General features: G+C 42.1%; 1 protein-coding gene across 1 annotated transcript in view; it reads right to left on the bottom strand.

The window, feature by feature from the left end:
- Positions 1-10,250, bottom strand: part of LHFPL3 (LHFPL tetraspan subfamily member 3) — a 527,398-nt gene extending 517,148 nt beyond the window's left edge. Inside the window, exon 1 of the mRNA XM_045793666.2 lies at positions 9,809-10,250. Coding sequence (XP_045649622.1) covers positions 9,809-10,250 — 442 coding nt within the window. The remainder of the gene's footprint in view (positions 1-9,808) is intronic.
- Between the last annotated feature and the right edge of the window lie 5,361 nt (positions 10,251-15,611).

The following is a 15,611-nucleotide window of genomic DNA, read 5'->3' as shown; positions in this document are numbered from 1 at the left end:
TAAAAGGCTTTCACAGCCATTATCTTACTGGATCCTCAGAACAAGTTAGGTCTGGCGTACACAAGTTGTGAAACGGAACTGTCCTTTTTTAAGTTGGGTATTTTGAGTTCCATTTTTCTGTCTACTAAATTTTCTGAATCCTAACCATCCCTCCAGCCCTGCTCTCTTTGGTGGTAGTAGAGTAACAGTAACAACAGTAGACTTAACTAACATTTATTGGGGGCTTACTATGTGCCTGGTCCAGTTATAAGTGTTTCGTGGGCATTAATTCAATAATCCTGAGAATCTTAATAGATAGGTGTATTTAAAGTCTCATTATATTGTAGAAATCAAACTCTGGATACCTGTCTGTCTAGGATTGTTCTTTATTTGCTTTCTCCTTTAATCGCACCCTATCTTTGGTGGTTTTCCTAACATTTGCTTTGTCGGTAAACGTGCAGCTACTAGTTTGCAGGTGATAAATTTTTGATGTTCATAACTTGTGTTCTCTATGTATTTGCAACACAAATATATACATTTAGAAAAATGCAAGAAGTGAAGAAAATGAAAAGCCAAGAGTAGTTAGATGACTTGCTCAAAGTCATCCAGCCAGTAAGTGGCCAAGCGGAGATGCGCATCCTCTGACCACACGCCCAGGTCCCCTTCCCCACCCTATGCCTCCAGAAGCTGTCCAAGTCTATTATCAACCTTCCTGGAGCTGTGTCTGTGATTTGATGATCCTGTCCGGGGGCATCACCACCTTTCCCACGGCCATTGGTAAGCAAACCTATTAAGAACATTTCTGCATTTGATGCAGGGCAAGAATGGGTGACGGAGCCCTTGGCCTATAGGAATTCAGTCTAAAAATAATAGCAATGAGATCAAAGGTGTAACCAAGAGGATGCTGTGGGTAAAGAACCACCCAAGCCCTAGCTTAGGGAAATGAAAAGGAAGCCTCCTAAGCAGGCTTGAAGAGAAAATTCTTGTAAACATTTGGCAATTATTTTCCTCGTAAAGACCAGCCCCTTTTCTTGATACAGCATGGTGAAAATGCATTTTGAAGACATACACTAACCAAAAGCACATCAAGTCGGAGACAAAAGAAAGTAGTAGAAATAGAACTGCACTTGGAATCAGATGCATTAGGCTCAAGTCTACCAAGGTGTAATTTTGGCAAGACTCTTAATTTCTCTCAGATTCAAAGGCAACATTCTGCAGGGAAGGGGGAAAGTCTGATTTTGGCTCAAACCACTCACTGGCATGAGACCCTCAACAATTTTTTAAGCCTCAATTTCTTCATCCGCGAAATGGGTATGACGATATAACCTTGTAGAATTACTGTTAAGGCTAAATATACTAAAGGTTTTTGCAAATGGTAGTTGCTCGATAGTATTTGCCATTACTATTTCTTTACCTAGGAAATGAAGAGACTGCTAAATAATTATTAACATCCTTCCAACTCCTAAAAGCTTTTGAGTCTATATCCATTTGGCACTGGGTTAAGTACACTTGTTTAAATGTTTGCTTAGAGGTGGACTATGTCATTTTTCATAGCATGAATGGCCAGTCGAATCACAGCTGGAAAAATAATTCTTTTTCAATCCACCTACAATCTACAGTCAAGGTCATTAATGTAAGAAAGAAAAGCAAAGAAAAATGTCTCAAATATGCTTAGGTTAAGTATATTTTAACTAATCTACCCTCTAATACAAAATTACCTGTGAATTGGTGCAAAACTTCCACAATTTTCCAAAGAACAGATAATTATTTTCCTAAATTCACACAATCATCTTTTCTCTATAATAGTGTCTTTCAAACATTTTGACTACAGCCTACAGGTAAGCAATACATTATACATTGTAATCTCGTCCACATATACATATGTAAATATTTTAAGAAATAAAGGTTTCACGAAACCCTTACTATCTACATTGCATTCACATTTCCTATTGTTGTAATCTAAGCTTCAATGCTGATCATGATCTACTCAGTTGATGTCGTGACCCATCAAAGGGTCACCAACCATAGTTTGTAAAACACTGCAGTGCAGCATTCCTTTCTCCACGAAGGTTTTTAAGAAATGCCAACTATTCAGTGCTACTTCCATTAACTAATATTTGGCGTTACAAAGATCCATAATATTGCTGGTTTTTAATCATCTGAATCTTAAATTTAACTAGTCTAGCTTGCAACTATCCATGTTCTTAAAATGCTCTGTAAATATATTTATCCTAAATACACCCTCTAAATTCCCTTTCCCCATTAAAGGCATTATAGAAATCAATTTTGCTTCACAATCTGTAACTAGATTTTCAAAGAGAAACTATAAGAATTCTATTTATCAAGTTTCACAATGACCTTTTCTTTCTTTGGTTGGCTTATTTTAATCCTCCATATTTTCATCTGCCATACGGGAAGTTCGATCATCTCTCTCTTTGAATAGCTTGGTATTAGAATCTATTATAACTCCTGGGGGGGGGGGTGCGGACAGTAGAGCCTTAATCTTTCCTTCTTGGGAATTGGGATTTGCACACAGCCTTGCACTGTAATGCATATTCCAGCTCTCTGCTTGTCCCGTGACAATATATTTTTAAGCCATTGATGATATCAACCTCAACAGGCTTTTAATGTTATCAAATTCGACAGGCTCTGCAGCCTATAATTTCTTCTCATCTTTTCTATTCATACTTCATCTGTTGGTGTCACTCTTTGCTGTCCCCGTCATTCTCCACAGCTGGATCTATTTGCCTGTTTCTCAAATACTGAGCCTTCTGTCAATGATGATACACATTTCCCATTTTGATTTTTGCAACCTTATTCTTGATCTTCATTAAAGCAAAAAAGAGAGATGTAGAGCACCCTGCCCCCCCAGACGATTTCCACAAGGCATCTCCAGACACTTAAGCAAATGGGCCTGTGATGCATTCTATAACAAAGCTAAGTGAGCCATTGTTTTCTAAGCTGAAAAAGAATGAGGAGAACCCTCTCGATTCTTAAGTTCTGCCTGTCTGTGAACTAAAGCCTCTTTTCTGATCGACAATCATTTATCACTAATTTCACTACCTTTCACTACTCTGCCAGTAGCCATTTCACTGATAAGTCATAATCTCAAAATTTCATGCGATTAGCCTAATTTCACTCAGTCTCCCACTTAGGATCCTTTCTCCTTTCTCAGCACACAGAGACAGCCCCTACAGCCACTGCAGCTCTGGTTTCACTAGTGTGGGGAAGATGTCAGAATCCAGGTAAGCAAGACCCAGTGTGGCGATCCCACGCCAGCAACCCTACTTCAGAAAGGTTCGCTTTCTTCTTTCATTCTGTCCAATAGCAGGTAGACAGGGTTCATATCTCCAGTGGTTCAAAAATGATCTTTCTCTTGCAAACCACTCATTTTTCTGTTTCATTTTAGCAGAAGAGATGAGAAATGTGTTCAAGATTACAGTTAGGACAGTTTAAACCAGGAATGGCGCTCTGACCCCGCGCAGGAGCATCATAGAATCATAATCACAATTGGAGAGCTGCATAATATTAATTATGCAAACATTAAGAATGCTAGCAGAGGTTGTTTTATTTCTTTTTTGAAATGCCCCAATGACTTTTCATAACAGTTTTACGTTTGAGCCATCAAAGAACTTACCTACCATTTGTTATAGGAACCAGCCTCTTACTTTCTGTCATTATTAATATCTTCTTCTTATTATTAAGAATAAAGGTCACCTCCTTGGTCTTTTCTCATATCAAATAAAAATTTCAGTTGACTCATTATAAGCAAAAATCACATTAATTAAAGCTGGTGTTGACGCCCAAAGTTCAAATGTATTATGGAAATTACACTTTAAAACTCTCCCAGTTATCATGCTATTAAGCCCCCAAATTAGAATTCTCTCAGGGTGTTTGCTCTTTGCTTCACGCCACTGTGATCTGAAGTTCTGTCTACTCCTTTCCCCATAGCCTCACACCACACACAGAAGTGCACTGAGCCACGCGCTCCACCCACAGCTATATGCTCTGCTCTGCTCTTTCCTTCACTGAAAATTTTGCTCACTTTGAAAGATTTCTAAGGTATGTACATAAAATGCAATACACTGGCCTGGCCATCTGGATTCTCTGATTACATCATACCAAACGTAAGTGGTAATCACTAAATTATTGTTTTCGTGTCAAGCATCTGATACCACATTCTGGTTACGTATTTATTTACTTATTTATTTATTTGTTGCATAACAGAAGTATGTGAGCACCTTGTTAACACTTCTCAATGCGTAAAAAGCTGTTAAATGTGCAGTCTCTCACCAAAGGAAGAAAACACCTAACGATATACTGCACGGGTTATACAGGGTCTGTTATTTTTCACAGACATTCACTTAAAATCTCGCTGTTATAAAAATCATTTGTTTTGACATTCACATTAATATATTTTTCAACATCTCTTCAATTGTCAGATCTCTTGTCGCACTGCATAAAAGCAAAAAAAAAAAAAGATAGAAAGAAAGAAAAGAAAAAGAAAACAGTTTCTAAATTCTCATTTCAAATCACTTTCTTGTAAGTTTGACTTGGTAAATAGGAAATTCTAGAAGTAGAACATGTTGTTAGAAAATGAAAACTGCCCTCACCCATGGTGCACTCTTCCCTCTGCATCTGGGCAAGTGTTTAGAATGCCCTGCCATTGGAAAACCCCTCTTTAAGGTCATTCTGCAACTCTAAATATAGGATGGGTTGGCAGCTCTTTGAGGCAAGACCTCACTTTCTCATACACCTAGCACCAGCCAAATGGCAAAAATTGGTGATGGTCCTGAAGGCCAGTCAATCCCAACTTGGTCCCCTCTTTGGAGACCAGCATCACAGTTCTGAACACACAAGGCCATGCATCTGAGCAGGTCTGGGGCAGGGTCCCTGGCAGGTCCAAGACCACATCTGGATGATGCCCAGAAAGAGAAGAGGAAAGCCTAGAAGATACATCCTCTTCTCTCTGGATTGCTCCTGAAGATATGTAAGAAAATTCAAGCTGGAATGGGGTCCCCGCTCTTATGAAAACCCGATCTTTTGATTCTTACATAAAATCTCCATTTTGAATGATGTTTTTCATGAGAAATCAAATGTTAAGAAAAAATTTGCTGGATCCTAAGATATAATTGATTATGTCCTATGGCTGTAATAAAGATCATTATCCCCGCATCAGAAAAGACCCCCATTTGGGAATAAGTTCATCATGAATTAGGGTGTCGAGTCACAATCACCGCTGTCAAAGAATGTTGGAAAATATCTTTTATGCAATTACTGCTGATGCCACAAACCAGTGAGAAAGACGAGCACTGTGGCTTCAGAGAATATACGACATTCACTTCTCAACACGGCACGTGGGAATTTTAAACTCACCTTTCATTTTTCACCCCATTAATCATTCATTCTTTCTTTATTAACAGCAATTTATTGGATATCTACTATTTGGTATATGACATGTACATACTACTGTGTGCCAAGATATAGCAGTAATAGCACACGAACAGTAACCAGAACCTAACACGCATATAGTTCTTGCTTACTACGCACTAGGCACGGATCTCGGCAGACACATTCACTCTTTAATCCTTGCACCAATCTCCTGAGGTAAGTACATGTCCACTTTGCAGATGAGCAACTGAAGTCCAGAGAAATTAATACCCTGGCTCATACACTTAGTAAGTGTCAGAGCCAGGGTTGAAACCCACATCTTTTTACTCCAGTGTCCATGATCTTGACCTTTATACGATATGAAGAAATACAGACATGGCTTTATGGAACTTTCCATGTACTGGAGATGACAGACAGTAAATAAACACACAAACACATTTATCATCTCAAATGTTGGTAAGATCTGTAAGAAAAGAGCAAGGTGCCTTGAGATAGTTATCATATAACATTGCAAAGCCTCTCCTTGCAGGCTAAGGAATGTAGTGATTACTTCTTGATGATTCTCATCTCACCTAAACAACAAAGTTATACATTTTAAGAAAGCAAGTTGGCTAAAAATTGCTGGGGAAAACTAAGGGTGGGAAGCTGGGGAAAGTAACTAAGCAATTCAGCCTTTAACCTTTGCCATAGAGCCTTGCCATCTTGGTGGCCCTTCTTGTTGGTATATTCCAAATGACAAGAGTGGAGGGACATGGCAAATGCAATCCCTTCTCCTAACCTTATCCCTCCTGAATAAAAAATCCAACCTGGATCTGGTGCCCCTTCTTCACAGAAGAAAGCAATTACCTCCTCATCTGTTGCTTTTGACCAAGAAGTTTATGGTGGATGTCTAAAAAACCTTAAATTGTACCTTAATGCTTTAGCTTATTTTGTTTTTAAAGATTTTTTTAGTTTTAAGTAATCTCTACACCCAATGTGGGACTCGAACTTATAGCTCCAAGATCAAGAGTTGCCTGCTCTACTGATGGAGACAGCCAGGCACCCCTTCATGCTTTAGCTTATTAAAAAAAAGAAAAGATTTCTTTGGTCTACAATGGTTAACACTTGGGCTTCTGGAAACAATTCCAGACATGGTTTATAGTCAATAAAACAAATAAACAAAACAACACCTTTATGAGACTTGGCTATTAACAGACTTGGAAACAGACCAAAACACTGATTTAAATAACAAAAACATGGAAACAGAGAACCAAGTTCCCAGAGCAACAAAATTCCCTTTCCATCCTGATTATTAAAAAAAAAAAAATCTGGACTTTATTACCCTACTTGACCAATTACAGATCTACCTCTTTTCTTTTAGTGTCAGAGAAATCATACATAGAAAAAAAAGAAAAGTCTTTCTTCAAGTTGTCTCTCTGTAGATTAGGAAAATTTTGCATCTCTGATTGTAATTACTTATTTTATGTATTATTTTTATGTATTCGGTCTTTATATTAGGCATGGTCCATAAGCATAGGATTACATCCACAAGCAGTATGACATATTAGCTCCTAATTCAGCAGCTTCACTCTATTGAGGTTAATAACGATTTACAGGGGAGAGTGAGAGGGACAGGGCAAGGTGTTCATAATAGCACCATTAATTATATGTGCTTCGCGTTTCTAGATAGAAGAGCAACATCATTTTCAGGTCCAATACATTAAGTACTTTTTCTAGTTCATTGTTCAGAATCATAAAAAGAATAACTCTTGGTGCTGTATTGCCACAAGAAAGTCTCATGCTTCATCATCTTCTTATCATTTCATATGGGATTTTATGTTCTACTAGGCTCTGGTTTACGACATTACTACGTGAAAAGGCTTAGATACCTAAATACACAAGTTAATTGTTTGACTTTCAGGGAGGGTTAAACAGTCTCTAATAAGCAAATAGCACATTAAGTCTCATCTTCCATAGCTTGCAAATTACACTTGAGATTAGCCAAGTTACAGTTAAATTATAAGTATGAGAGGGCTTAACATTAAAGAGGAATAGTTTAAAGGTTAGAACCTAAACTTTGCAAATAGCTTCCATTATGCTAAATTTCTTGTTAGTGCCATGAGACTTGAAAAAAGAAAACCATGATAAAAGTGACATTCTTCAAAAATATCTTCTATAACCCATTCTTTAAAAATCTGTGGACATAATTGACTTAACTGCCTGTCATCGTAATTATTCTTCCTTAACTAATAAATTGTATTAATAAATAAAATTATGTCCTTCTGTGGTTTATCCAGGAATAAAATGCTAAATAAATTGCAAATAGAGATTTTAGAAAGTATGCCTAGAACTTAAAGACCTGCACTCCTCCAAAAATGAAGTCCAAAAATGTCCAAATATCGTCAGTATGCAGGCCATCATCACATTTTACACTGACATATGGGAAATAGGATAGTATATTTATGTCAAACTTCTGAAAACATGACATCATATTTCACTACCCCAGAATGATTCCTGTGTGCTCTATTCCAGAAAAAGGAAAGAAAAAAACACTGTAATAGTTGTAGTTGTATTAACTTCAAAGATGGTAATTCTTTGATAGTTTTCTTTCCTTTTTAAAATAAAACAACAACAACAGCAGCAAAAAAACCTGGGTTCAGAGTACAAAAACTCATAAAAATAAAATATTTAAGAATATGTTGTTGAGAAATTACCTGCAAATTACTTTCAGACCTTTGAAAAACAATCTAATTTGAATCATCAGTTTAAATAGGTCATTTGACTTAGAAAAATTAAAATTAGCTGTGCAGGGTCAATTCTTTTTCTAAAACATCTGCATCCTCAATGTCCTATTGTTTTCAAAGTCAAACCAGAGCCAAATGTCAAGAACAATTGTAATATGTGAATTTATTCCAAATCTCAAAGTTAGTCTGCTCCTGAAATGGCCATAAAAATTAACATTATATATAAAAACAGAGGGTGTCTGTGGGGTGCTTGGAGCATTTCAGGAGGATAACAGTGGGGGAGGGGAGGGGCGTGTTTCTCTGCTGGTGCTCACTTCTTGCCTTTCACCTGCACGTGTTCCCAGAACATGGCAAATCAAACTCAGCTGAGACACACACTTCATACACAGCAAATACTTCCATAATACAAGCTTAGTCTCCCACAAGTTTCTCATATCAACCAGCCATATAAGATCATGAACCTTAATGGTCTTGTCCAGCACCTTTAAGGACTTAATCATCCTACAACACTCTGGTAAACTCAGGGATCAAATCCCTACTCCCCAGAAAACCTCAGGCATAAGAATAAGTACCAAATCTTGAAGGTAACAGCTTTTAAAAACAGGAATAAAACAAAACACAAATTAGACAGTCTGACTGCCTGAGATACCCTATATTCTTCCACAATCAGATCATCCATAAAATCAAAAGGACCCAACAATGTTGGACCAGGAGGGTGTCAAGTGCCCTAGGAAGAAGGCTGCCTTCAGAAGTCAGGGCATCCAAGGTGGCTAGTAGAGTGGGAATCCGCTTCACCGGAAGTAGAGAAAAGAGTCAGTTTTGTTTCAGGACTCTCCGAAGCCACCGGGAAATGCATCCCCATCCTTTCTGGGTTAAAAGTAACTTTGATGCTCAGAAAAAGTACTTTCATATCCTCCAGCTAGCAACAATCTATACTCCACGGGCAAAAAGTGATCAGAAATGCTATTGAAAGGGGTTTTCCTCTCAACCCATCTCCCTAAAGCCACTTCCCCAAAAAGAGATCTTGAGAAATCTTGATTCCCTCAAGATCTCTGTTGAAGGATTTAACGTAAGGACCTTTGCTGACAGGGAAGCAAACTGAGGACTAGACATTCGGGGAATCGCTAAGGAACATTTTAAGCTACATTTTTCTTAAAAGGGTGAAACCCAAAACAGAATTAGCATTTACTCATTTCCAGATGGATGATGCATTTTTCATAACTGCCCGGGACAGAGTGAAACAGTTTCACTCCAGCACCACCCCCTCCTGAAGCAAAGACAGAAACAGTCCCAGAGAGGGACAGAGCTGACTGACTCTCCTGCCATTACAACCTCTCCAAAGCCGCTTTCCGCCGGACTGTGCCGGCCCCTCCTTAGTCCCTCAGCTCGCGCACTAAGCGGCCGGCCTCTTCTCCTCATTTTCAGTTCGGAGCGAACTCGGCCCAGCAACCGCCCTTGCTCCCGCGCGTCCCCCCCGGGTGGCGTCCCCCGCGCTTGGGAGGTTCTGGAAAGCCCGGGACAAGGCGCCAGTGCCGGGCTGGGGAACCCCGGGGGTTCCGGCCTCTCAAGGTTCCCGCCCCCACCCCCAACGCCGGAGCGGATTAAGTTGCTCGGCACCCAGCGGCGCTCACGGCCCCCGTCCCTCCCACTCCCGCCCCTCCGGGCTCGGGCGCCCCGCGGTCCCCCCGCCTCCACCGAGGTGAGCGCGCACTCACCGGAGGTGAGCTGCATCCAGGCACAGATCTTGTACACCGTCGCCGTGTTGCAGAAGAAGAAGAGGGTGAAGCAAACGATGCAGGCAATGATGAGCATCATGGAGAGGCCGATGAAGAAGGAGGCGGCTTTGAAGGCGCCCGAGGGCAGCGTGGAGAAGTCCGTGAAGCTGCCCCTGCAGGTCAGCTCCCGGGAGAAGCCGTTGCCGATGCAGTAGTGGAAGAGCCCGAAATAGCCGGCTTGCGGGGTGTCCACGCCGTCGCCAATCCAGTAGGGCTGGATGAAGCACACCACGTTGACGATGGCAAAGCAGATGGTGAAGATGGCCCACAGCACGCCGATGGCCCGCGAGTTCCGCACATAGTTGGTGTGGTACAGCTTGGCAGCCTCCTGAGCCGGGAGCATCGCGGCGGCGGCGGCGGCAGCGACGGCGGCTCCGGGCATTCTCCCCCTCCTCCTCCTCCTCCTCCTCCTCCTCCTCGTCCTCCGCCTCCCCCCGCCTCTCCGCGCTCAGGAGACACACTCACCGAGCCGCGCGCGCTGCAACTCCCCTGCCTCTGCCTCAGCCCAGCAGCGCCAGTTTCAGAGTCTGCATCCTCGCTCCCGGAAGGAGGGCGGGGGAGCGCTGAGCACCCCTCCGGCTCGCCTGGCACAGTCTCCCGGCCCCCCTTCCTCCCCCCTCCTGGCCCGGGCTCCAGCCCTCCTCACCGCCCTCCACCCCTCTTCCCGCCGCCGCCGCCGCTGCAGCTGCAGCAGCTTAAGGCGGCAAATCCCGCGCGGGGCAGCGTGGCGCGCGAGCTCGGGCGCCCCCCACTCCGCTTCCCGCCTTCCGCCCCATCCCCCCGCCGGGTGCCCCGGGGCGCGGAGGACCGCGGCGACCCTGGCACGGACCTCGAGTGGCGGGCGTGGGCCGGAGAAGCGGGCCTGGAGTTGGGGAGGGGGAAATCTGAGGAGGAAGCAGGAGCACCCACAGGGATCCTAGAGGCGATCCCAGGATCCCGGTTGGCGTGAGGGAGCGGGTGTGGGAGGCTGATTCTGGGAGCATTTCAGCACCGCACAGCAACGTGCTTCGACCTCTGCATCTTTGCGGAGACGACAGGGGCCGCGCGGCAGGTGCAGGCAAGAGACGCAAGGAAGAGGAGGCGTACTGCCCCCAAGAGCCTCCCTGTTACAACCACAGAACTGCCCCCTGGCTAACTCCTCGGTTGCCAGGTGTTCCAAGAGGTGGAGACAGAAGTTGGATAGGAGCCTGACAGACGATAATGTAAAAGGCACACCTCGAGGGTGGTCTCATATCTGCTCAACTGAGCTTGTTTCCTCTTCGCGTTTACCCCCTCCACGCAGTCAAACGAACTGTAGCCAATGGATGTCCTACACCCTCCTTAAAGTCAGGGCATTTTCCCCACAGATGGAGCCTTACGAGGTATGGAAGCGACTGTGTCACAGAAATGTGTAGTTTGTCTGAAAACACTGGGTACTTTGGCTAGCGTTGTATTTCTCACGCAAATATTCATTGGCAACTATTCTATGTCCAGGCACTGTGCTGGGTGCTACGGCTACCATGAGGAGAATCAATCGTTTACATTGTCCACGTAACTCCCCTCCCCCACCACCTAAAGCTCCAGCTAACCAGAGAGGTGTTTTCAGAGTGATTTTCCCGGGAATGAGCCACAATGTAATTCCTTACACTTTCATGTAGCCTTGCTGTTTTACACCTGCACTTTGTACTATTTCCTTAGCTTAACGTTTTCCCTTTACAAGCATTCTGTTGCTCTTTTAACAATTCCTGCCATTCAATCTCCATTTCCTTATTTACATTGGCTACTTTTTTGGTACTTTCTGATTCTGATATAATGTAACCCTCACCCAAAGCAATGAAATGAGAATGCTTAACAGCAGGGACAACAGTGGTAATAAACCATTTTGGCCCAGATGACCACTGAATTCTCTGAACAGAAAGGAGAGAATTCTGTTAGAATTTGACCGCTAAGTCTACACTCACTTCGACACTTTATTATGATGAAAAACCTATATAAGCTCCTTGACATCATTTTGCCATTATGCCCAAACTACCCACCTTACAAGAGCAGTGAGAAACAGGGAGTACCAAGTGGCATGTGAAACTACCAGGAATGAATAAGAATGCCTATAATGGTTCAATGGGAGCAGAGGATGTTGGGGAGAAGGAAGGAAAGTTCCAAAATGTATTCTGCCACCTGAATACCTGTCATATGGAAGAAGACTCAGGTCATACCCGAAGTGATGAAAACCAGCCATGCCCATCATCTGATAACCTGAAGATTTGAGATAGTATGGGGAAAGAGAGGGCGTGGAAATAGGGACATGGGACACACGAAATAATGAAGGGGCTATTGGCTATTGTTGAAACTGGGAATGAATTTAAAAGGATTAGTGCTGGCTTATATTCAGTTTGTCCTATAAGCATGAAATTCAGGTAATGCAGTTCCAGGTCCTTTAGGCAGGTCTTTGGAAATCAAGGGGGCAGAGTTAAATAGGAGTATGAGACACGTAAGTTTAGAAGACAGGATTTTTTGCAAGCATGGTTGTAGACTCTCAGAAGGTCTTTAAAAATCCAGAGGGCTTGGGGGAGGTGGGGAAGATGACCTAAATATAAGCCAGCCCAATATAACACTTGCAAGCCTCTAAAAATATAATTCACGATGATGCATCATCAGTGCATTGGTGGCAATGGAAGGTCAGAACTTCTGTTAGGTGTCATTTGTTTTAACTTTCCTGAAGTTGCTGGTAAATCAGAAAATCGGAAGAGTTTTAGCATGGAAGGAAGAAGAGGAAAGGTGAGGGTAATCAGATTTATGGGGCCATCTGGCAGACCATAGTTCCCAGGGGCATAGTTTTACAACGTGAACTGACAATAATTTCTAACGATTCTCCCAAGCCCTCAAATCCCCCCAAATCTGCTTGTATGAAGTGGTCTTTCTTTAAAATCAATGCCTAAAAGAGATCTTACTGCTCCCATGGGATAGTTGAGATGGAAGGTTGCGGAGAGGGGAAAGGCCGAGAATCAGAAAGCCTAGTTTAGACCTCAGTGCTTAAATTGCCTTTATAGGACAGAGAAAAGACTAGCGAGTGACTCAGATTCAAATGTTGTGATTCAAAGAGCTTTTCTATTTGAGTCATACCCAAGGAGAGCCCTATTCTTATTCCAGGTTTAGAATTGCCTCTAGGTTCGTGCTCAGAATCACTACACCAAGGGGCACACTCAAGGTGTCCACTCTGGTCAACAGCAACTTGGAACGGACTGGTGTTGGTGTATTGACGAACTTAAGTGCACCCATGGATTCCCCTGAGAACTTGAGTTGTTGCTCCTTTTCTCCATACCTTTAGCTTGCCCTGCACCACAGCAGATTTCCAGGATGAGCAGGGTCTCCCAAGATTCTTGAAATTAGGGATGAGCTAGAATTCCTGTAAACTCTTCAGTTGCCATCAATGAATGCAGATTGTCCTTCTACATCTTCCCAAATCCTTCCATTGCCCATCCCAACCTTGTCCTTTGCAACCAGAAACGCCAGAGGTAAGATTGTCCCTAAACTGACCATAAAGCTTTTGTCTGACACCATGCAGACTTTAGGACTTTAGACAGCTCAGCACCTGGGCAGCTCATTACATTCATCAAATGTGATGTGACCAGGAAAGCTGTTTTGGGGAAGAGGAAATAATAAAATTAGCCTGATTCATGCTAAGAAGTTACTATTGATAGAAGAGTATTTTGAAACTATAACATGATTCATATGTGCTAAATAACTAGTAGAAGTCAGTGTCACTGTCAGCCTCAAATTAGACACACTAAACATTCAAATCTCAAACTTGACTATTAAAAATGCTTTTCTCTTACTGCCACTTAGAGTCAGTAGTGAGACCCACTCTTTTCCCAAACTGTGTCTTAATGAATGTGAGGACCACAAAACAGAAAACAAAAGAAGAATAGTCGGACTGTGTAACACAACTAAAAAGATTCTGGGTAAGTTAAAGGATGAAATGTGTTGATTCCAAACTAATCTGCAATGGCTTGGGAAAGTGTGAAGACCTCAGAGGGCAAAAGACAGGACCCAGCTGCAGTGCCATCTCTGTGTAACTAAAGCCTGTGGCTCTTGGGGCTCCATTTTCTCATCTCTAAAATTATGATGGGGGAAAGAGGATATCAGATGAATTCCAAGGTCCCTTTCTGCAGTAGAATTCTATTCTGTTCTACAAAGACTATTCTAGGATGACTTTGCAGAAAAAGATAAAACCCAGTACTTGCAGGAAAATGAGGTGAGACCTAACAAGAGATATCAGACTCGTGATGCAGACGTTTTATCTGAAATTGGAAATCCCTCCTGAAATCTAATTGTTATAATTTTTCAGGCAACCGGTACTTAGTGTTTTCAGGTAAGTCATTGCGATGACCTTGGAAAATGGACAAAGAGATGATTTCTAAAATCTGTTATTTCATCAATTTCTAGGGCTATTACTAAGGTCAGTATCAGATCCCACTCCATAATATACAGATTCTAATAATGAATCTCTTTTCACTGACCAAGGATTTTCTCTGCCCCCTGCCCCAACCTTAGTTCTCTGTTGGGGCTTTTCGGAAGTCTGGAAACACCTCTTAGTTAATCAGTCGATAGGTCAGCTGTGGCAATCAAATGTGTTGAGTGTTTCAAAGGCCCCTGCAAGTCAAGATCACGTTGATCACAAGGCTCTGACTTCATTGCACCTTAGTCTATACCACTTGCGAAAAGATGTGAGTTCCACATATGGAAAGAAATGGGAAATAGGAATATCAATCATTCTTCTTTCCCCTTTCCACTATTTATCCCACTCCCGGTTCCTCCCCCTTTTTCTAATATTTTAAATTGAATTCTGTGTGAGAATCACTCCTTTTGTAAGTTCTTTCCACTTTTCCAAAACCCAGCTAAGAACATAAGTTGTTTTCTCATAGGCTGAACACCTCTACAGTCTGTGCTAGAAGAACCATGTCTCTGTTAACTTTTAAAGCCCTTGATGATTTGTAAACAATTCTATTTGAGGGTAAGTAGTGACCTCTATTGAATAAAAGACTATAGATGTAATCATCATTTGAGGTATGATTTTTTTTAAGTCTGAAATGTAACGATTATTATATTAAAGTTTTCAGTTCAGTATGTGTGTTCCATTCTCTTCCAATCTCGCACTCATTTGGCCTTCCTGATCTTTAAAAAAATCAATTCCATCTGCTGTTAATTCTGAAACTGCCCCATGGAGTTTCCCATTCAAGGTGCACCTTGATTGACAATCAACACCTTTATTTGGAATATCTACCCCTGTACTTTCAATTCCGGGCTTATATCTGAAACCACTGCTTGGATTCTCTGCTAGACACATCTTTATTCACAAAGCTTGGCAATCACTTGAGTCTATCAAGCCTCAGTTTCAACCTTTCTGAAAATATCCCCAACCCACAAAGCTTCTATTTAAAGTCTTATAACCCCAGATGCCCCTCTAAATGTAAAGGAAACCCATCCACATGCTTTCTGTTACTGCTGTAGTAGTACAAAAATATTACTTTTGGTAATTCAGTGCTTTTGTTGAAAAGTCACATTTTTTATGCCTATTTTAATCAGCTTTTGCTGCAGAAATGAACCCAAACTCATGGGCTTATAACCACATTTACTTCTATCCCACACCACGTGATGGCTGCTGTTAGCTAGGGTTCTGCTCCAGGCAGTGGACCTAACTGTAGGTCTGCTTGTATTCTCATTCTGAGGTCCAAGTTGAAGGAGCAGCTCCTATCTGGGACGTGCA

Source organism: Ursus americanus, chromosome 3 (assembly GCF_024610735.1).
Source record: "Ursus americanus isolate L20-20 chromosome 3, mUrsAme1.1.p, whole genome shotgun sequence".
NCBI classification, from domain to species: domain Eukaryota; kingdom Metazoa; phylum Chordata; class Mammalia; order Carnivora; family Ursidae; genus Ursus; species Ursus americanus.
This window is presented reverse-complemented; position numbering and strand designations above follow the sequence as displayed.